Genomic DNA, 24,658 nt, shown 5'->3' with positions numbered 1-24,658 from the left:
TTTATACAAGTTCTGTTCCCCTTCCCCCAAGGATGTTTGTGGCCAAATTTGGTTACAATCCATGCTGAACTCTAGGACAAGTAGCAATTTATAGGATTTACCTCTATTACCCCTATTGGGCCCCGCCCCTCCTGCCCCCAGGGGGTCAGAGCCAAAATTTATACAAGTTCTGTTCCCCTTCCCCCAAGGATGTTTCTGGCCAAATTTGGTTACAATCCATGCAGAACTCTAGGACAAGTAGCGATTTATAGGATTTACCTCTATTACCCCTATTGGGCCCCGCCCCTCCTGCCCCCTGGGGGTCAGAGCCAAAATTTATACAAGTTCTGTTCCCCTTCCCCCAAGGATGTTTCTGGCCAAATTTGGTTACTATCCATGCAGAACTCTAGGACAAGTAGAGATTTATAGGATTTACCTCTATTACCCCTATTGGGCCCTGCCCCTCCTGCCCCCAGGGGGTCAGAGCCAAAATTTATACAAGTTCTGTTCCCCTTCCCTCAAGGATGTTTGTGGCCAAATTTGGTTACAATCCATGCAGAACTCTAGGACAAGTAGCGATTTATACGATTTACCTCTATTACCCCTATTGGGCCCCGCCCCTCCTGCCCCCTGGGGGTCAGAGCCAAAATTTATACAAGTTCTGTTCCCCTTCCCCCAAGGATGTTTCTAGCCAAATTTGGTTACAATCCATGCAGAACTCTAGGACAAGTAGCGATTTATAGGATTTACCTCTATTACCCCTATTGGGCCCCGCTCCTCCTGCCCCAAGGGGGTCAGAGCCAAAATTTATACAAGTTCGGTTCCCCTTTCCCCAAGGATGTTTCTGGCCAAATTTGGTTACAATCCATGCAGAACTCTAGGACAAGTAGCGATTTATAGGATTTACCTCTATTACCCCTATTGGGCCCCGCCCCTCCTGCCCCCTGGGGGTCAGAACCAAAATTTATAGAAGTTCTGTTCCCCTTCCCCCAAGGATATTTCTGGCCAAATTTGGTTATAATCCATCCAGAACTCTATGACTTGTAGCGATTTAAAAGGAAATGTTGACGGAGACGGACGACAGACGGACGGACGGACGGACGACGGACGCCGCGCCATGACATAAGCTCACCGGCCCTTAGATCCTTTATAAAAATCTTCTTTGCAACAGACGAAAAACATGCCATTTGTACATATTTCAATACGAGGGTATACAATATGATTGTTTCAACAACAAAAAAAGTTAAAAACATGCAAACATACCTTTACAAATGATCATATCAGAACAGGTGCCGGAGAAGTTAATCTGTAGTGTTCTAATGCTGGCAGATAGATAAAACTTACTATGGAATTACCACGGAAACTAACTGGAGAACTCAACAAGTTACCATGTCTAGGCAAGTAATAAGTAATAGACATGAGGAAACTGTGACCTCTTCACCTAATGACTATGTTTTTAATTTCCACTGCATCAGTTAGATAGTTTGTTTAGACACAGTAAGAGAACAAAGAGAGAAGAGAAGTGATTGGAGGTCCTGTTTATTGTTTTACTAGGTTAGACATTACTACACCTATATAGGTGAGTCTATCTGACAGGTCGATCTACTGGGACCTCAACTAAAACACAATTAACATTTATGATTTACTTTCAGGAATCATCGCGTCCCGATCTGTACAAACATCACAAATGAGGATATGATGTAATAAAACCCTAAAATTGCGATTTTGTTTTTCATCGTCTTTATTTTTCATTGTGAACAAGTGAGGCACTCTGGCTCCTGCCCAATCACTTGGGTGTCTTGGTACCATACAATAACCCATACATTTAAAGACTGTTTTGAGATCTTTTCACATACTCCTTTATTGCTGACACTTTAATAGGCAACTAGTAAAGGTTATTGCATGGCTTTCGAGTAATAAGGGATTTATTACTCCCGAGCAAAGCGAGGGGGGTAATAATGTCCCGTGAGAGATGACGAGAATTCATGCACCTACCTTTTTCATCCCTACACCCCAACCCTCTTATTGTTCTCTGTTTTGATTTACCTGTACCTATTATGCTTGTGAGTACTTTTCAGTATTAGAGGTTCTTTGCTCAATGTTAATACATCAGTTTGTCATTATCCATCAAAAAGAGCATAAGGAGATTTGCCATATGTAGAGATAAAAACTTTGATTCTGCGAAATGCTGCATCAAAATATTTTTAGGGGATATGTACAGTATGAAACAATTGGATTATTATCAAGCTCTGTTCAGCGATTGCAAGAAAAACAAAGAAATTGTCGGAAACTAAAATAGTAAGTACATTTTATGTAAAATTAATTTCCCATCAGAGGTTTTTTAATTGTCAAGATAAAATGCATATTGATATAAAGTGCACCTTTAGATTTAAAACTTCCTTACAATACAGAGTCGCTCTCATATCATACGTGAAGTTAATTGAAATACATAATGGAAGCTTTGTGATGAAGCATTTAAATAAATGTAATTTTCTTATTGCATTATTGACATTTTTTTAAGAAAATCTTGTCAGTATCGGTTAATAATACGTTTAATTGATTTAATTTTATCCAATAGAACAAGGTTTAAGTAAGATAAACACCCCTCTCTATACTACATTTGTTACCAATTGGTTTTGACTGCACACATGTCCCGCATCCCCTTTCATGGTCATGTGAATAATCGCGTGATTAGGCAATGCATAGGGGATTCAAGCCCATTCATGGTCAATAATCCTGACTGGCCATGAAAGGGGGGTTATTGTGGATCAACTGTGGTATGCAAGAGATTTATTGGCCACACTTTTCTTTTGAGAGAGGTTGGTATGCAGTAAGAGATTTATTGGCCACACTTTTCTTTTTTAGAGAGGTTGGAAGTATGCAGTAAGAGATTTATTGGCCACACTTTTCTTTTGAGAGAGGTTGGAAGTATGCAGTAAGAGATTTATTGGCCACACTTTTTTTTTGAGAGAGGTTATGCAAAGAGTTTATTGGCCACACTTTTTTTTAGAGAGATTAGTAAGTATGACATTTATTTATTGGCCACACTTTTTTTTTTTGAGAGAGTTGGAAGTATGCAGTAAAAGATTTATTGGCCACACTTTTTTTTGAGAGAGGTTGGAAGTTGTGAGCAGTAAGAGATTTATTTTATTGCCACACTTTTCTTTTTTAGAGAGTTTGGAGTATGCAGTAAGAGATTTATTGGCCACACTTTTTTTTTTTAGGTTGTGTAGTAGTAAGACATTTATTTATTGGGCCACACTTTTCCTTTACAGAGGTATGGAAGCTTGCTATTCATATAACAATTAATTGAAATAATAATTAATGAAACTTTTTGGATGTACATTTTACGATACTGGTTAAATGTGATTTTCTGATTGCATCGGATTATTAGATTTTTTTTGTCAGCATTTGTTAGTTGGTTATTAATTTCATACTGCTTCATTAGAACATAGTTATGATTATCTCACCTCTCTCTTCTAGCATTGGTTACTCAAGGTTGACTGCACATTATGTCCAGCCCCTTTCATGGTTATGTATAATATTCGCTTATTGGCTATGAAAGGGGGTTATTGTTGAGTCATACGTGTGTTTTTATGCACTAAGGACATTTAGTTGGGCCACCACACTTTTCTTTCTTAGTTGAGAGGTTAGAAGTAAATGCAGTAAAAAGGGGGTTATTGTGGATGGTCAACTTGTTGAGAGAGGTTAGGAAGTATGCACTAAGACATTTATTGGACCACAGTTTTCCTTTTTAGAGAGGTATGGATAGTATACAGTAAGAGATGGGGTTATTGACCCGACGAAGTTATCTTTTTAGATCAGTTTGGAAAGTATCAGTAAGACGAATTTATGGGCCTACACTTTTCCTTTGTCTGAGAGGTTAGAAAAGTATGCAGTAAGATATTTATTTGGCCACACTTTTCTTTCTGAGAAAGGTTGAAAGTATGCAGTAAGAGATTTATATTGCCACCACTTTCTTATGATATTGGTTGGGAATTATGCAGTAATAATTCTATTGCCAACACTTTTCTTTGTGATGGAGGTTTGGAAGTATGCTGTAAGTTATTTTATTTGCGACATTTTTTCTTTGAGAACATGTTGAAGTAGCAGTAAGTAATTTTACTTGGCCACAGTTTTCTTTTTGTGAGAGGTTTAGAAGTAAATCAGAGTAAGAGATTTTATTGACAACACGTTCTTTGAATGCAGAAAGGGGGTTATTGTGGAGTCAACTGTGTTAGTAAGACATTTATTGGCCACACTTTTCCTTTGTGAGAGGTTAGAAGTATGCAGTAAAAAGGGGGTTATTGTGGAGTCAACTGTGGTAGTAAGACATTTATTGGCCACACTTTTCCTTTGTAAGAGGTTAGAAGTATGCAGTAAAATGGGGTTATTGTGGAGTCAACTGTGGTAGTAAGACAACTGTGGTAGAAGTAAGGGGGTTATTGTGGAGTCAACTTTATTGGCCACACTTTTCTTTGTGAGAGGTTAGAAGTATGCAGTAAAAGGGGGTTATTGTGGAGTCAACTGTAGTAGTAAGACATTTATTGGCCACACTTTTCCTTTGTGAGAGGTTAGAAGTATGCAGTAAAAGGGGGTTATCGTGGAGTCAACTGTGGTAGTAAGACATTTATTGGCCACACTTTTCCTTTGTGAGAGGTTAGAAGTATGCAGTAAAAGGGGGTTATTGTGGAGTCAACTGTAGTAGTAAGACATTTATTGGCCACACTTTTCCTTTGTGAGAGGTTAGAAGTATGCAGTAAAATGGGGTTATTGTGGAGTCAACTGTGGTAGTAATACATTTATTGGCCACACTTTTCCTTTGTGAGAGGTTGGAAGTATGCAGTAAAAGGAGGTTATTGTGGAGTCAACTGTAGTAGTTAAGACATTTATTGGCCACACTTTTCCTTTGTGAGAGGTTAGAAGTATGCAGTAAAAGGGGGTTATTGTGGAGTCAACTGTAGTAGTAAGACATTTATTGGCCACACTTTTCCTTTGTGAGAGGTTAGAAGTATGCAGTAAAAGGGGGTTATTGTGGAGTCAACTGTAGTAGTAAGACATTTATTGGCCACACTTTTCCTTTGTGAGAGGTTAGAAGTATGCAGTAAAAGGGGGTTATTGTGGAGTCAACTGTGGTAGTAAGACATTTATTGGCCACACTTTTCCTTTGTGAGAGGTTAGAAGTATGCAGTAAAAGGGGGTTATTGTGGAGTCAACTGTGGTAGTAAGACATTTATTGGCCACACTTTTCCTTTGTGAGAGGTTAGAAGTATGCAGTAAAAGGGGGTTATTGTGGAGTCAACTGTGGTAGTAAGACACTTATTGGCCACACTTTTCCTTTGTGAGAGGTTAGCAGTATGCAGTAAAAAGGGGTTATTGTGGAGTCAACTGTGGTAGTAAGACACTTATTGGCCACACTTTTCCTTTGTGAGAGGTTAGAAGTATGCAGTAATTTAGATTGTCCATATGACATTAAACAAATTAATTTAGTATCTTTTAAATGCATGCGAGTGATACATACAGCTATGAATCATATGTCATGTGTAATCATTTAAAATCCTGATTGACAGCACTCATAACTTGAGCTACCATCATCTAATAATATATATACATTATAGCTTTTCCGTCAGAAAATTCCAACAGACATGATATATCTGACACAAAAAATGGGTCAAATGTCACTTATAAATACATCGAAGTTCTCTACAGGAATATAACCTCATTTTGGCCTTCAGTTTAGACACATGCATGAAAAAACCTATTTGTGAGCACATATTTTTATTAATTTAAGGAAAAATTGAATGCATAAAATATTTTAATTTGTCAAACTCATTTTTAAAAACAATTGATTTTCTAGTTTGGTTCCAATGTTGTTTGTTACCAAAATAACTTTCATCATATTAATACCAGCATCTGATCGGTCAATAGCAATTCCTGCAAACCACCTTAACCAAATTTGTAACAGAAATTTGACAACTATCTTAAACACTTGAAATGTAACATTTGTATCTTGACTAAAATAACTTTTATTCTAATACAAAAATGTATCTGTGTAATCCTGATTTAACATAACCTACAACATCTACATTTTATTGTAGATTTAGTTTAAGGGGCTGAGTTAAGTTCAGGAGTTCTTACATACTATTTACTCTCTCCACATGTTTGTATCCCATGTGATGCAGTTGCCTGATACTGACCATTCAACGGTTTTTCTCAAGGTTCTCCAATTTCCTGCACATTTATAACTTTGAAAACCACAAAATGACCCTGGCTTTTAACATGACTTAACAAATACAAATATTCAATATTAGCATCATCATTAATATCTCTGTATAGCGTTAATATATGTATGATTCAATTATTAAATGTAAGCATTTGTATGATTGGTGTTGCCGATAGAATTGTACTGTGCTGGATCATGTGGGAGGATCCAAACCAAGGGGGATGCTCAAACTTATTCTGATAATGTCGTTGATTTGTTTTGCTAATTATTGACATCAAATTACATGTAAATATAATTTTTTATTCATGTTACCGTATTTTCCGGACAATAAGTCGCACCTGTGTACAAGCCGCAGAGGCCTTTTTTACGATTTTTTCAGGTTTTGTACACACATAAGACGCACCGTTACATAAGCCGCAACCAAAAGTTAGGCCCATGCACCCACGCAACCCTCTGTGTATACGATCGATCTCTAATGAAGCACGGTAATGCTTATCGATCAATTAGAATCACGAAAACTGTCTGTAAACTTGTTCTGTAAATGTATAACAAATAAAACTCACAATGATATAAATATCTTTAGCAAAATTGATTTGGTCATGTTTCTGTTCGTTGTTTACTCTGCCATTACGTAAGACTTCTTGTGTGTAAACAAACATGGCGGCCGTACGAATTCACGCTTACTCTCTCTCATATTTCAATATGCCGGTTAAAATACTTTCCTCAATATGCATACGATTTTCTTTTATATCTATTTTGATATACTTCGCGTATTAATTATATTGATGTGTATAGGATTACTTTATTATCAAGACTATCATTAACCTAAAATTGACTTCGTTTAGAGTGTTCTCTCTCAACTTGCCATCCCATGATGCAATTCACCGAAGCCTTATTTTTGTAAACTTCCGGATATGATTTCGTGGTGTTTGCCGCTGCAGAGATCGATTAAATGATGTTTTATACGACTGTTTGGTGCTTTTTAACATCGCTATAATGTTCTATATTACATGTAATTCACACTATAAACTTGACTGCCGATTATTTCATTGAAGTCACAGCGACAGGATTCTGAGAAATACACATGTTGACCGTGTGTAACACGTGTGCAAGTTATATTTAGCAGTCATTCAGAAGATTGTTTATTCCCTGTCTGCGGACATTTCTTTCACTCAAATAATATTTAAATAATATATTTAACTTATTGTTTGATATTTGATGGTTTTTGACGTTTTAGTTATTATTTTCTTGGTAACGATCCTGCAGCAAATCGATAGCGAAATCAGTCCGCCATTGTGTTGTGACTGTAAACAACCACGCTTCAGTCAACCGATTTTCCATGAATTAAACAATTTTACGATTGAACATGTATCTGGTACGTTATTATTTTTATCTTTATTATATTTTCATCACATATTATATCGTTTAAAACACTTCTACAGTGATATTTTCGATGTATAACTTTACTAAACCGCTATTGTGTTGCGCTAGTAAACAAACACGTTTCAGTCGGCGGATTTTCCTTGAATTAAACAATTTTACGAATGAATATGCATCTGATATGTAATCATTTTCATCGTTAATATATTTTCATTGCATATTTTATCTTTTAAACACTTTTACAGTGATTTGTTCGATGTATAACTTTACAAAACTGGCGAGTAAAACTTACGATTTTCACATGTGAATCACGACGTAATAATGCCAAAACATCGTCAGATTTTGGTTTTCGTCCACAGATAAGTCGCACTGGTGTATATGCCGCACTCCCGATTTTCAGGGAAAAAAGTAGCGGCTTATACTCCGGAAAATACGGTATGTGATAATGTTCATCAGAGCCGATACAAAATTTGACATTGACATTTGAAACAAAGACCTTGACCCCTTACAGAACTTTTATTTTCTAGTTGTGACCAACAGTGATTCAAAAAGCTTTTACAAAATTGTAATCAGTTAATAGCAACAAAACTTTCTTTTTTTATTACTAAACTTAAAATCCAAGAGTAGTCATTTTGAATCTAATTAGTCCAGCTGGCACCTTCTCAACCCTGAGTCCCCCAAACCCCGATCACAACATAGTGACCACAAACAAGAGGCCCATGGGCCTTAACGGTCACCTGAGTTCTTTTAGAATGATACAAAGACATATAAACTTTAATATACTGGCCCTTGAATTTCGGTCAGTGATTTGATAAATTTGACTTTTTAATCTATGAAGAGTATATGCTTCCATCAAACCTGTGAACTCAGAAGAAGATTTTTTGAAATTTTAAGTCATATTGACACTGTTTGGCCCTGCCCCTCTGGTTTCCCAGTGGGTCAGTGGCCCTGCCCCTCTGGTTTCCCAGTGGGTCAGTGAGGACTGATATAGATGTTAAAATGCTATATCTCAGGCTAATAATTCTAATCAAGTTTGACTTATTTCCTATGAAAATTGAGCAAATAATGTTGAAAAATGTTTTTTTCAAATATAAACTAAAGTAAACTTGACCCCTTCCCCAGGGGGAAACGTGAGACCGAAGCGTCATATAATTCACAATTTTTATAAAACACTTGAAGACCTTTCGAAATTCCATCTATAAGGAATATTTGATTCTATCATTTGCGGAATTTAAGAAGATTTCTGAAGTTTTAGCCTATTTGACCTATTTGACCCTGCCCCTCTGTCCCCAGGGGATCGGCCAGGACCAATATGGATATGATATTAAAATGCTATATCAGGCTAATAATTCTAACCAAGTTTTACTCATATCCTATGAAAATTGAGCAAAATATGCTCATAAATGTGTTTTCCCTATATAAACTATAGTAAACTTGACCCCCTCCCCAGGGTCATATAATTCACAATTTTTGTAAAGGACCTTAAGACCTATCTATCTATGAAGAGTATTTGATTCCACCACATCTGTGAGTGGAAAAGAATATATTTGAAATTTTACTCAATTTTACCCCTTTTGGCCCCTCCTACAGCCCCCTTGGGGGTAGGGGCCATATTATTCACAATTTTGATTGGCCTTATGCCTTAGAAGGTTTGTGCAAAATTTCATAGAAATTGCTTAAGCAGTTTTGGAGAAGAAGTGAAAAGTGTAAACTGTTTACGGACATACCAGGGACGACGGGTGAGGGACGACCCCAACTTCGTCTCAAGTGACCTAAAAACCAGTTACCCATAGCACTTCTAAAATGACTAAAGGTCCAGATGACCTTGATTACTAATAGACTAAAATGTGTCCATGCATACCATTTCTGAATTAGGTACACAAAAGTCAATATCCTGTCAAGGAATTGAAACCATCAAATCAGGGAATTGAGCCCCTCCCCTCATGGTGACAGGCAACGAGTCGTATCATATATACCACCTGGTCATCCAATTTATTAATGGAATAAATAAATGAGACCACTCCTGAATTTATTGAACTGATGGCGTATACTATAATATGGCTGTACAAGTGCATTTAGACCAAAAAATACTCAATTAATCTACACAATTGATCAGAGCATCCTTTTGTCTTCCAGTTGCTATTGAAGTCTGGAAAATGATTCATGGCATAAAGGATAAAAAAAGTCTGTCTCATTTCTGGGTGATTATCTAGATTCAGCAGGCCATCACCTGATGCTGTCTCTAGCTGAACCTCAAGGTATAGCGAGATGTAGGAGGGGAGACAACCCAAATATCTATTACACCTTGATAAGGTGTCATTACTTGAAATTCCGGAACTAGCTTCGCTGTAGTTACACCTTTACATTAGATTAATGGAAATTCTGTGAAAACATGACACTGTGATAGGAAAAATGTTCAAGTACAGACTGGCCACAGGAAAAATAACCCCAAATTACACTCTCATCAAGACTAAAACCAAAAAAAAAAAAAAAAAAAATATCAGCGAAAATATTTCTTGTACAGCAATAAACATTTTAATCTCTGAAATTTAAACCATCAAATGACCTTCACAGTAACCTATCTTTTAATGTCTTTTTTTTCTGGCAATAATTCAATCCTCATTTCTTTGATGGTAGAAAAATAATCATATTTCAAATTAGTTAATGTTATAATTAAATAAAATTTCTTAATTTTTCAGTAATAAAGACTTTGACAATTAAATCAAACATCAGAGCTATGGCTGAAAAGTAATTAAATTACTGATTGGTCGTTTCAGCCAACATAAGATTTATTGAATTACATTAAGATAGAAATTAAGTATGATATCATGATTTGCAGGAGAAACTTTTTACCACCTGAATTTGTGCCATAGTCTCCTTCCAGATTTCCAGATTTTTGATGTACTGGTCTATGATACAACAGTTCTCATAAAAGTCAAACATTCAGACAACTATGATTTCAATAAAATTCTTTTGGCAGTTATGCATAGCCCGTCTGACAAACATTCAGATGTCCTGGACATAAAGAATGACAAGTCAGTTTTGATAACATCTATAACCTGTCCCAATATCAATCCACTATAGTACATCATTTCTGTAGAGTACAGAGGTGTAAAAGTAGGCCCCAACACTTGATTGAACCAGCGGATCTGGGCCAGATTTAATAGATTGGTCACTTTGTGTCACACCAATATTATCTGACTGGATATAATTTAATGTCGTGCCATTTTCTGTCAGGCCATTATTTTAAGTATGTATACCATCACTAGAACTATATTGGTTTATATGATTTCAGCTGTACTGTTTTTAAATAGATCCAATAAATGCAAATGACATCCATTTGAGCCAATCTGATTTAAGTAATACCCTTATTCTCAATCAGATTTTATTAGAAGATCCAAAAACATCCCATTCAGGACCACATTATGGTAATCTTTCGGATTAGCTTTTAATTGTTTTTAAAGTAAATTTCAAAGGATGAAAAAAATTTAAACTGCTGAATTCAAAGTACCAACCCTTCTGTGAGGTAATCTAAGGGGACAAAACCCAGGACTCCTGTTGGTGTATTCAAGGTACCAACCCTTCTATGAGGTAATCTAAGGGAACACAACCCAGAGGTCCTATTAGTGTATTCAAAGTACCAACCCTTCTATGAGGTAATCTAAGGAGACAAAACCCAAGACTCCTGTTGGTGTATTCAAAGTAGTAGCCCTTTTGTGAGGTTATCCAAGGAGACACAACCCAGAGCTCCTGTTGGTGTATTAAGTGTACCAACCCTTCTGTGATGCAATCCAAGGGGACACAACCCAGGTCTCCTGTTGGTGTATTCAAGTTACCAACCCTTCTGTGAGGCAATCTAAGGGGACATAACCAGGGCTCCTGTTGGTGTATTCAAGGTATTAACCCTTCTGTGAGGTAATCCAAGGGGACACAACCCAGGTCTCCTGTTGGTGTATTCAAGTTACCAACCCTTCTGTGAAGCAATCTAAGGGGACATAACCAGGGCTCCTGTTGGTGTATTCAAGGTACCAACCCTTCTGTGAGGCAATCTAAGGGGACATAACCAGGGCTCCTGTTGGTGTATTCAAGGTATTAACCCTTCTGTGAGGTAATCCAAGGGGACACAACCCAGGTCTCCTGTTGGTGTATTCAAGTTACCAACCCTTCTGTGAAGCAATCTAAGGGGACATAACCAGGGCTCCTGTTGGTGTATTCAAGGTACCAACCCTTCTGTGAGGTAATCCAAGGGGACACAACCCACATCTCCTGTTTGTGTATTCAGTGTACCAAACCTTCTGTGAGACAATCCAAGGGGACATACCTGATGGCTCCTGTTTGTGTATTCAAGGTACCAACCCTTCTGTGAGGAAATCTAAGGGGACATAACCCACATCTCCTGTTTGTGTATTCAGTGTACCAAACCTTCTGTGAGACAATCCAAGGGGACATACCCGATGGCTCCTGTTTGTGTATTCAAGGTACCAACCCTTCTGTGAGGCAATCCAAGGGGACACAATCCAGGTCTCCTGTTGGTGCATTCAAGGTACCAACCCTTCTGTGAGGCAATCCAAGGGGATATAACCAGGTCTCCTCTTCGTTTATTCAAGGTACCAACCCTTCTATAAGGAAATCTAAAGGGACATAACCAGGGCTCCTGTTGGTGCATTCAAGGTACCAACCCTTCTGTGAGGCAATCCAAGGGGATATACCCGATGGCTCCTGTTTGTGTATTCAAGGTACCAACCCTTCTGTGAGACAATCCAAGGGGACATACCCGATGGCTCCTGTTTGTGTATTCAAGGTACCAACCCTTCTGTGAGGCAATCCAAGGAGATATAACCAGGTCTCCTCTTCGTTTATTCAAGGTACCAACCCTTCTATAAGGAAATCTAAAGGGACATAACCCAGGTGTCCTTTTCGTGTATTCAGGGTACCAACCCTTCTGTGAGGCAATCCAAGGGGACACAATCCAGGTCTCCTGTTGGTGTATTCAAGTTACCAACCCTTCTGTGAAGCAATCTAAGGGGACATAACCAGGGCTCCTGTTGGTGTATTCAAGGTACCAACCCTTCTGTGAGGAAATCTAAGGGGACATAACCCACATCTCCTGTTTGTGTATTCAGTGTACCAAACCTTCTGTGAGACAATCCAAGGGGACATACCTGATGGCTCCTGTTTGTGTATTCAAGGTACCAACCCTTCTGTGAGGAAATCTAAGGGGACATAACCCACATCTCCTGTTTGTGTATTCAGTGTACCAAACCTTCTGTGAGACAATCCAAGGGGACATACCTGATGGCTCCTGTTTGTGTATTCAAGGTACCAACCCTTCTGTGAGGCAATCCAAGGGGACACAATCCAGGTCTCCTGTTGGTGCATTCAAGGTACCAACCCTTCTGTGAGGCAATCCAAGGGGATATAACCAGGTCTCCTCTTCGTTTATTCAAGGTACCAACCCTTCTATAAGGAAATCTAAAGGGACATAACCCAGGTGTCCTTTTCGTGTATTCAGGGTACCAACCCTTCTGTGAGGCAATCCAAGGGGACACAATCCAGGTCTCCTGTTGGTGTATTCAAGTTACCAACCCTTCTGTGAGGCAATCCAAGGGGACACAATCCAGGTCTCCTGTTGGTGCATTCAAGGTACCAACCCTTCTGTGAGGCAATCCAAGGGGACATAACCAGGTCTCCTCTTCGTGTATTCAAGGTACCAACCCTTCTATGAGGAAATCTAAGGGGACATAACCCAGGTGTCCTTTTCGTGTATTCAGGGTACCAACCCTTCTGTGAGGCAATCCAAGGGGACAGAACTCAGAACTCCTGTTGGTGCATTCAAGGTACCAACCCTTCTGTGAGGCAATCCAAGGAGATATAACCAGGTCTCCTCTTCGTTTATTCAAGGTACCAACCCTTCTATAAGGAAATCTAAAGGGACATAACCCAGGTGTCCTTTTCGTGTATTCAGGGTACCAACCCTTCTGTGAGGCAATCCAAGGGGACACAATCCAGGTCTCCTGTTGGTGTATTCAAGTTACCAACCCTTCTGTGAAGCAATCTAAGGGGACATAACCAGGGCTCCTGTTGGTGTATTCAAGGTACCAACCCTTCTGTGAGGAAATCTAAGGGGACATAACCCACATCTCCTGTTTGTGTATTCAGTGTACCAAACCTTCTGTGAGACAATCCAAGGGGACATACCTGATGGCTCCTGTTTGTGTATTCAAGGTACCAACCCTTCTGTGAGGCAATCCAAGGGGATATAACCAGGTCTCCTCTTCATTTATTCAAGGTACCAACCCTTCTGTGAGGAAATCTAAGGGGACATAACCCACATCTCCTGTTTGTGTATTCAGTGTACCAAACCTTCTGTGAGACAATCCAAGGGGACATACCTGATGGCTCCTGTTTGTGTATTCAAGGTACCAACCCTTCTGTGAGGCAATCCAAGGGGATATAACCAGGTCTCCTCTTCATTTATTCAAGGTACCAACCCTTCTGTGAGGAAATCTAAGGGGACATAACCCACATCTCCTGTTTGTGTATTCAGTGTACCAAACCTTCTGTGAGACAATCCAAGGGGACATACCCGATGGCTCCTGTTTGTGTATTCAAGGTACCAACCCTTCTGTGAGGCAATCCAAGGGGACACAATCCAGGTCTCCTGTTGGTGCATTCAAGGTACCAACCCTTCTGTGAGGCAATCCAAGGGGATATAACCAGGTCTCCTCTTCGTTTATTCAAGGTACCAACCCTTCTATAAGGAAATCTAAAGGGACATAACCCAGGTGTCCTTTTCGTGTATTCAGGGTACCAACCCTTCTGTGAGGCAATCCAAGGGGACACAATCCAGGTCTCCTGTTGGTGCATTCAAGGTACCAACCCTTCTGTGAGGCAATCCAAGGGGACATAACCAGGTCTCCTCTTCGTGTATTCAAGGTACCAACCCTTCTATGAGGAAATCTAAGGGGACATAACCCAGGTCTCCTTTTGGTGTATTCAAGGTACCAACCCTTCTGTGAGACATTCCAAGGGGACATAACCCATGGCTCCTGTTGGTGTATTCAAGATGCCAATCCTTCTGTGAGGCAATCTAAGGGGACAGAACTCCTGTTGGTGTATTCAAGGTACCAACCCTTCTATGAGGCAATCCAAGGGGACACAACCCAGAGCTCATGTTGGTGTACTCAACGTAGTAACCCTTGGGTGAGGCATCCAAGGGGACATAACCCGGAGCTCCTGTTGGTATATTCAATTTACCAACCCTTCAGTTGAGTATCCTAAGGATTTAAACACATTAAAAGAGTCATTACACTGAAAGACGAATGGATATATGAATTAGAGTGTAGAATCCCAGTGTCAGATCAAATAGCTACAAAGTATGAACCTCTAGTAATGTAACCATGTATATTGTACGTCTTTGAAAATAATGATTTTTTGTTCTTGGTTTAGATGTCATAAGTAAAATGATAGATTTTGCAGTTGCTTGACGACTTCTTAATTGTCTTTATTGACTTCAATTTTTTATCAATAAGTTGTTGTTTGCTATTATATGACCCACTAGCTGTACAGTGATTGGATTAAGGTAAAAAAGTATTTCAAACATGGTTTCCAAAATGACAAAAACCTTCTTTACATGAATACAAGATCTACCATACACATACTTTACTTCCATATCTAACTTCATTTTTATTTTTCAGCTCAAGCCATATCATTTTTCTTCTTGATCATTTAATTTGCATTGTATTTTTCATTCTAAGTATCTTTCACAACAAGTCCTTTGGACTCCTATCATTTTTTTAGGACTCCGTGTCATTACTGTTGTGTCAGAGATGCAGAAAACCTTCGTCAGAGAAAACCCTTACTAGAGTTCCTGCTGGTGTATTGAAAACAGAATTCCTTCTGTGAAGTAATCTTAAGGGAAAAACATACAGAGCTTGAGATTGACCCCAAGAGTATACTGCCTTAAAGCATACAAAGCCTTTGTACAGTATTTAGTAGATTGACAACGGCACATTTAGAAGCTATTTCAAGACGTTTTTCCTCTCGTTTGTCTTTGACCAAGTTGCTATAAATTGACGGTAAGGTAAAGTCCAGGTAAAAATTCCAGACAATATATTTTGAAAATTACATAATTCTTATTAATTACAATATCTACAATTACACATTTCATCACAACATTTATACAATCATATATTTTCAGCTTACACTGTCCTATCAACAGCATTTATCATTATTTTCCTAATGGCCTATACAGTGTAGGAAAGGTCATTCTTCTCGTTAAAGAGTGTACAGCCTGGCCACCACCCTTTGTGTTTTACTGGACACCGTAACACAGTACTGAAAACATAAACTGGGGTCAGTGTACATTTCCCCAGCGGAGCTCTTCAACATCTACTCTAAATTATACATGTGTTAGCTATTCCCCATTTCTGTATCCTTTTTATTGATATTTTGAAAACGTGCCAAATCCTCAATAACCACTAATTTACTTGACTGATAACTAATGTTAAAAACTGTTTTCATATAAATCAATATTAATCCCTGTTATATTGTTGGTTTTTTAATTTGTATCTTAAAAAGCATTGACAAGAGGTTACACCCTTAAAGTTATGAGTAAGACTCGTACGATAATAAATAATTTGACTATTGAAAATGAACACCAGTTCATTTAACAAATATCTTTCCCTGAAAAGTAGGAATCTGGTTTCTGAATTTTTTATAAACATAATACAAACTTCAATCAGATGCATCGGGTCTTTTTTTTTTTTTTTTTTCCAGAATGCATAAAATGTTATAACAGCACATGATTGAAATACAGTATAACTTGTCTAAACCGATGTCATGTTTTATTTGGCAGTATAACCAGGTTTCTGGATTATGCAGGCTTCAATGTCATACAATCACGCCTAATACACAGGGATCTGGATAAGATAAGGGCCGCTTTTGACAGATTATTTTATTTTTAATTTATCACACAATGATATTCATGTACAGATTTATTATCTTAATTAACAGAATATAACTGTATTTCCAACTATTTTATTGTGAATAAAATGTTTTCAACAGCCTTTTCGAATTGTTTCTATCACGGAAGAAAATGATATTACCTTCAAGCATTAAGAACTAATAAAACAGAAATCATTGTCTCCAATCAAGTTAAGAACTTGAAACACAAAAGATACAAACCAAGGCTATGAGGACCTTATAGCCTCTAAAACATATGTTCAAATGACCTTTCAAAATAGTTTCTACAGTAGGAGAAATACTTTAACATAAACAGGACTTTTTTTAAGGGAATTTTCAGGAGTACACTGCACTTTTGGGGATTTTTTGGCTTGCATTTGAAAGAATTTCCTCCGTGAATGAGGCTATTATCAACTCAAAAACGTTACTGGAAAAAAGCCTTTAACTATATATTTTCTGTGAAGAAAGTCAAAACAATTTGAAATAATAAAAATCAAACAACAAACAAACAAAAAATAATCATAAACAGTACTTACACATCATAACGTGTCACCCTGACGAAAGTTTTAAATCCGAGAAAACTATCATAAGAAGTTGTGTTCTTTAGTACACAAGTCACAAGTGTATAATATACAGACTGTATACCATAGCGGTTCTCTCTCCAGCTACAGAAAATTGTAACAACACCTCACAGAATCAACGGATACCCTTAAACAGGTATCATTTGTCTGTTTGATGGCGGCACATAGTTGTTCTTCAACACTGCTTATAGGGCTTCCTTCGTCCAGCATGGGTCAAGTTGGTCAATAGCTGGGAGACGTGCCAATATATAGTTGTACAGTTATCCAAACACAATTTACTGGTAGATCCGTTTGTCTGACAGATTCTGAGAGGCTTCCATTAACTACAGGCATGCCCATCTCTCTACTGGGACTTGTCTTCGTTTCTGTCGCACACTCATAAATCCAACGTTTGGCACACAACTCCTGTAATGAATAAATTCCATTATATCAAAGATCAACAAGTAAATGATGTTTTCCAAGACCCGAAGTGTCACCAGACAGTGTGTATCTTAGCCATTACAATGGTATTTATACACAATCAAGGTGTATAGCTGATACTGTACTCATTTACATTCATTACCATGTCACGATTAATTATTTAACTGTTATCCAGATCACATTTATTTTGACAATAAATGAAATCCTACAATAAATAATAACAGTTTAGTATTTATATTTCACACACATCACAATGATCACCTCCTAAACAGATTATGACCATCTATCTTATCAGAGTATTGTTATATCTGTGTAAATCTTTGATAAATTATTTATTATTCAGTTGTTTATATTGCTATGTTGTGAAATGTTATTTTAGATGCAAACGTTAAATGGACACAGTAGATGTCAGTACAGTAACAAAATACAAGTGTAGGAGCAAGATAATTCTAGATCATGAAGAATTAACCCTTTAAGCGCTATACTGTAGTGTAAAAATGGATATTTATATAATTTCGTGATTTGAAAGCATGAATCATTTGAAGTGGTGTTACTTTTGTGTTAGATAAAGCCTTTAGACTTTTAGCTATATATACACAGTTCATAAATTCACAAAAAATTAAGAGTGCAGGAATATTTTGCAATCTAGAGCCCTTTGCGTAAATGTCCACGTTGACAGTTTTCCTACTTATATATAAGGGACGTCACTGATGAATGAATTAGAGTGAAAATAGATATTTAGAATGCATTTACAGGCAGTGTATTTTTATGCGCCATTTTAAACTTTTTATAACAACATGAACAACTTTTTTTTTACTATTTTCAGTGTTTAAATTTCATAGCCTCAAAATTCCTTCACGTCTACAATTTACATGTGAAAATTTTATATAGATTTGAATAATTTTCAAACAATTCAATTTAAATACAAAAAATTGTTACCTGATATTCATTTATTGTATTTATTTGATTTCTAATATTTTAATTCAATCAAATATTTTTAATCATTTCATTTTTATGTTACATTTTACAATTAAATGTTAATTTTACGCATTTTAAAATATCAGAATTTTGTGAATAGAACATCATATGTGTTAACAAGCATTAGAGGACCGACGCTATGGGAAATGAATATGATGTGACAAGTGAAACACATCAAGGATAATTGTTTATTCGATTAAATTAACATCCTATTAAGAGCCAGGCAGAAGGCCAAAAGTGAGGCGATGTCAAGCGCAATGTCAAGGGCAATGTTTGGAAGAACAAAGTTAGTTAGGAGGAAGAGAAAAGATCATATCCTAAATTTAGTCACCTTTTACAATCATGCAATAAGGGCAATAGGTACAATTCTAACACCCTACCTGCAGGGCAAACATAAACGATAAAATATACTTATTGGTATGTAAAGAAAACAATACTAAATCATGATTATCAGATTATCTTCTGTTTCTGATGTTCTAAGCTTGATCTTCGATGGTATTTGAAATTCCATTTTATCTATAATTTGTATTCCTGTTGCATTACTGCCCATTCTTTATTCTAACACTGGCTTTCCACCGTAGCCACTTTGAGAGTTGATGCTATTGCCATGGTAACTACAGAACAGGAGTAAATTCCCTGTGACCTTTTGAATTCTTTACCACATGGGATTTATCTGACAATCCTACAGTATGGTACGGCAGCTACCTGGAGGAGATGGTCACGATGTTTACTGTAGCCGACTTCACAACATGTGTCCCTGTGGAGCGTTGGTACTCCTTCCTGTAAAAGATCAGAGGTTTGGATAGGATATATACTGGCTTAATTCGACACTGCCTTGGCTGATATCCCAAAATAAACATTCATTGTCTTCAGTAACTTAATATATAAAATCTTTCAGCTATAATTGTATACTTTTTCGCCATTAGCATCCTAATATTCATACCCAAACATGTCACTTCCTCAAACATCACATCAAAACCTCCTAACAGATCCTCTAACATCACATCCAAACCTCCTGTCACATCCTCAAATATCACACCCAAACCTCCTGTCACATCCTCAAACATCACACCCAAACATCCTGTCACATCCTCAAACATCACACCCAAACCTCCTGTCACATTCTCAAACATCACACCCAAACCTCCTGTCACATTCTCAAACATCACACCAAAACCTCCTTTCATATCCTCAAACATCACACATCAAAACCTCCTGTCACATCCTCAAACATCACACCCAAACCTCCTGTCACATCCTCAAACATCACATCCAAACCTCCTGTCACATCCTCAAACATCACACCCAAACCTCCTGTCACATCCTCAAACATCACACCCAAACCTCCTGTCACATCCTCAAACATCACACCCAAACCTCCTGTCACATCCTCAAACATCACACCCAAACCTCCTGTCACATCCTCAAACATCACACCCAAACCTCCTGTCACATCCTCAAACATCACACCCAAACCTCCTGTCACATCCTCAAACATCACACCCAAACCTCCTGTCACATTCTCAAACACATCACACCCAAACCTCCTGTCACATCCTCAAACATCACATCAAAACCTCCTGTCACATCCTCAAACATCACACCCAAACCTCCTGTCACATCCTCAAACATCACACCCAAACCTCCTGTCACATCCTCAAACATCACACCCAAACCTCCTGTCACATTCTCAAACATCACACCCAAACCTCCTGTCACATCCTCAAACATCACACCAAAACCTCCTGTCACATCCTCAAACATCACACCCAAACCTCCTGTCACATCCTCAAACATCACATCCCAAACCTCCTGTCACATCCTCAAACATCACACCCAAACCTCCTGTCACATCCTCAAACATCACACCCAAACCTCCTGTCACATCCTCAAACATCACACCCAAACCTCCTGTCACATCCTCAAACATCACACCCAAACCTCCTGTCACATCCTCAAACATCACACATCAAAACCTCCTGTCACATCCTCAAACATCACACCCAAACCTCCTGTCACATCCTCAAACATCACACCCAAACCTCCTGTCACATCCTCAAACATCACACCAAAACCTCCTGTCACATCCTCAAACATCACACCAAAACCTCCTGTCACATCCTCAAACATCACACCCAAACCTCCTGTCACATTCTCAAACATCACACCCAAACCTCCTGTCACATCCTCAAACATCACACCAAAACCTCCTGTCACATCCTCAAACATCACACCCAAACCTCCTGTCACATTCTCAAACATCACATCCAAACCTCCTGTCACATCCTCAAACATCACACCCAAACCTCCTGTCACATCCTCAAACATCACACCCAAACCTCCTGTCACATTCTCAAACATCACACCCAAACCTCCTGTCACATCCTCAAACATCACACCAAAAGCTCATTTCACATCTCAAACATCACACCAAAACCTCCTGTCACATCCTCAAACATCACACCCAAACCTCCTGTCACATCCTCAAACATCACACCCAAACCTCCTGTCACATCCTCAAACATCACACCCAAACCTCCTGTCACATCCTCAAACATCACACCCAAACCTCCTGTCACATCCTCAAACATCACACCCAAACCTCCTGTCACATCCTCAAACATCACACCCAAACCTCCTGTCACATCCTCAAACATCACACCCAAACCTCTGTCACATCCTCAAACATCACACCCAAACCTCCTGTCACATCCTCAAACATCACACCCAAACCTCCTGTCACATCCTCAAACATCACACCCAAACCTCCTGTCACATCCTCAAACATCACACCCAAACCTCCTGTCACATCCTCAAACATCACACCCAAAACCTCCTGTCACATCCTCAAACATCACATCAAAACCTCCTGTCACATTCTCAAACATCACACCCAAACCTCCTGTCACATCCTCAAACATCACACCCAAACCTCCTGTCACATCTCAAACATCACACCCAAACCTCCTGTCACATCCTCAAACATCACACCCAAACCTCCTGTCACATCCTCAAACATCACACCAAAACCTCCTGTCACATCCTCAAACATCACACCAAAACCTCCTGTCACATCCTCAAACATCACACCCAAACCTCCTGTCACATCCTCAAACATCACATCAAAACCTCCTGTCACATCTCAAACATCACACAAACCTCCTGTCACATCCTCAAACATCACACCCAAACCTCCTGTCACATCCTCAAACATCACACCAAAACCTCCTGTCACATCTCAAACATCACATCAAAACCTCCTGTCACATTCTAAAACATCACACTCAAACCTCCTGTCACATCCTCAAACATCACACCCAAACCTCCTGTCACATCCTCAAACATCACATCAAAACCTCCTGTCACATCCTCAAACATCACATCAAAACCTCCTGTCACATCCTCAAACATCACACCCAAACCTCCTGTCACTCCTCAAACATCACACCCAAACCTCCTGTCACATCCTCAAACATCACACCCAAACCTCCTGTCACATTCTAAAATACACACCAAACCTCCTGTCACATCCTCAAACATCACACCCAAACCTCCTGTCACATCCTCAAACATCACACCCAAACCTCCTGTCACATCTCTCAAACATCACACCCAAACCTCCTGTCACATCCTCAAACATCACACCCAAACCTCCTGTCACATCCTCAAACATCACACCCAAACCTCCTGTCACATTCTCAAACATCACACCCAAACCTCCTGTCACATCCTCAAACATCACACCCAAACCTCCTGTCACATCCTCAAACATCACACCCAAACCTCCTGTCACATCCTCAAACATCACACCCAAACCTCCTGTCACATCCTCAAACATCACACCCAAACCTCCTGTCACATCCTCAAACATCACACCCAAACCTCCTGTCACATCCTCAAACATTACACCCAAACCTCCTGTCACATTCTCAAACATTACACCCAAACCTCCTGTCACATCCTCTCAAACATCACACCCAAACCTCCTGTCACATCCTCAAACATTACACCCAAACCTCCTGTCACATTCTCAAACATTACACCCAAACCTCCTGTCACATCCTCAAACATCACACCCAAACCTCCTGTCACATTCTTAAACATTACACCCAAACCTCCTGTCACATTCTCAAACATCACACCCAAACCTCCTGTCACATCCTCAAACATCACACCCAAACCTCCTGTCACATTCTTAAACATTACACCCAAACCTCCTGTCACATTCTTAAACATTACACCCAAACCTCCTGTCACATTCTCAAACATTACACCCAAACCTCCTGTCACATTCTCAAACATCACACCCAAACCTCCTGTCACATCCTCTGACACCACACCCAAACCTCTTGTCACATTCTTAAACATCACACCCAAACATCCTGTCACATTCTCAAACATCACATCCAAACCTCCTGTCACATCCTCTAAACATTACACCAAACCTCCTGTCACATCCTCACAAATCACACCAAACCTCCTGTCACATTCTCAAACATCACACCAAAACCTCCTGTCACATCCTCAAACATCACATCAAAACCTCCTGTCACATCCTCAAACATCAACAAAACCTCCTGTCACATCCTCTAACCCAACCCAAACCTCCTGTCACATTCTAAAACATCACACCCAAACATCCTGTCACATTCTCAAACATCACACCCAAACCTCCTGTCACATCCTCAAACATCACACCCAAACCTCCTGTCACATCCTCAAACATCACACCCAAACCTCCTGTCACATCCTCAAACATCACACCCAAACCTCCTGTCACATCCTCAAACATCACACCCAAACCTCCTGTCACATCCTCAAACATCACACCCAAACCTCCTGTCACATTCTCAAACATCACACCCAAACCTCCTGTCACATCCTCAAACATCACACCCAAACCTCCTGTCACATCCTCAAACATCACACCCCAAACCTCCTGTCACATTCTCAAACATCACACCCAAACCTCCAGTCACATCCTCAAACATCACACCCAAACCTCATGTCACATCCTCTATTATTATACCCAAAACTCCAGTCACATCCTCAAACATCACATCCAAACATCCAGTCACATCCTCAAACATCACACCCAAACCTCCAGTCACATCCTCAAACATCACATCAAAACCTCCTATCACATCCTCAAACATCACATCCAAACCTCCTGTCACATCCTCAAACATCACACCCAAACCTCCTGTCACATCCTCAAACATCACACCCAAACCCCGTCACATCCTCAAACATCACATCAAACCTCCTATCACATCTTCAAACATCACACCACATCCTGTCACATCCTCAAACATCACACCCAAACATCCTGTCACATCCTCAAACATCACACCCAAACCTCCTGTCACATCCTCAAACATCACACCCAAATTTCCTGTCACATCCTCAAACATCACACCCAAATTTCCTGTCACATCCTCAAACATCACACCCAAACCTACTGTCATACCCTCAAACATCACACCCAAACCTACTGTCACATCCTCAATTATCATACCCAAACCTCCTGTCACATCCTCAATTATCATACCCAAACCTCACGTAGTATCCTCCTCAGCTATCAGTATCTCCATGTCATTTGACTGCGCGGTTTTTTTTTTTTTTTTTTTTTACATTAGACTCGGAGAACGGCAGAAACTATTAACAAGTTTGCTCCTACCTGAAAGTCAGTTGAATTAATGAATTAAGCATCTGATTGCAAGCCTATGCTTCTGCATCCCAATCATCGCATGCTTGTTTTGCTAGGAAACAAACCCGTTCAACTTCCGTCAGATTTATCCAATCACCATGGTGATAGCTCCCGCGCGTTTCGGCGACGCACGTGGTAATCAAATAAACTTAGTAAGTGTCCACGTGATTCTTGAATTTCTCTTTATTGTATTGTTACTGTGTGTCTTCGTACATGCAAATATGCGCATTTTTGTTTATGTTTGGATATCCGCCCCTAAATGCCTTTTTTTTTTCAAAAGTTTTCAGTATAAAGTTACATTAGATATCAGCACACAAATAATTCATCATCTTCATTTACTCAATCATCATATCCCACAGTAGATCTAGTCCGCTAAACCTTTTTTTTTTTTTTTTTTTTTTTTGCTTAATATATATTATCAGT

General features: G+C 39.0%; 1 protein-coding gene across 1 annotated transcript; it reads left to right on the top strand.

Annotated features, from left to right (window-relative positions):
- Window positions 1-20,098: 20,098 nt before the first annotated feature.
- On the top strand, window positions 20,099-22,029 carry LOC138327085 (mucin-2-like; the record flags this gene model as incomplete). Its single annotated transcript, XM_069273072.1, has 2 exons — window positions 20,099-20,902; window positions 20,986-22,029. Coding segments are annotated over 2 exons (1,848 nt in total), but the record flags the coding sequence as incomplete, so codon positions are not given.
- Window positions 22,030-24,658: the final 2,629 nt, after the last annotated feature.

This window comes from Argopecten irradians, chromosome 7, assembly GCF_041381155.1.
Source record: "Argopecten irradians isolate NY chromosome 7, Ai_NY, whole genome shotgun sequence".
Classification (NCBI taxonomy): Eukaryota; Metazoa; Mollusca; class Bivalvia; order Pectinida; family Pectinidae; genus Argopecten; species Argopecten irradians.
Note: the sequence above shows the minus strand (reverse complement) of the source record. Positions and strands in the feature narration are given on the sequence as shown.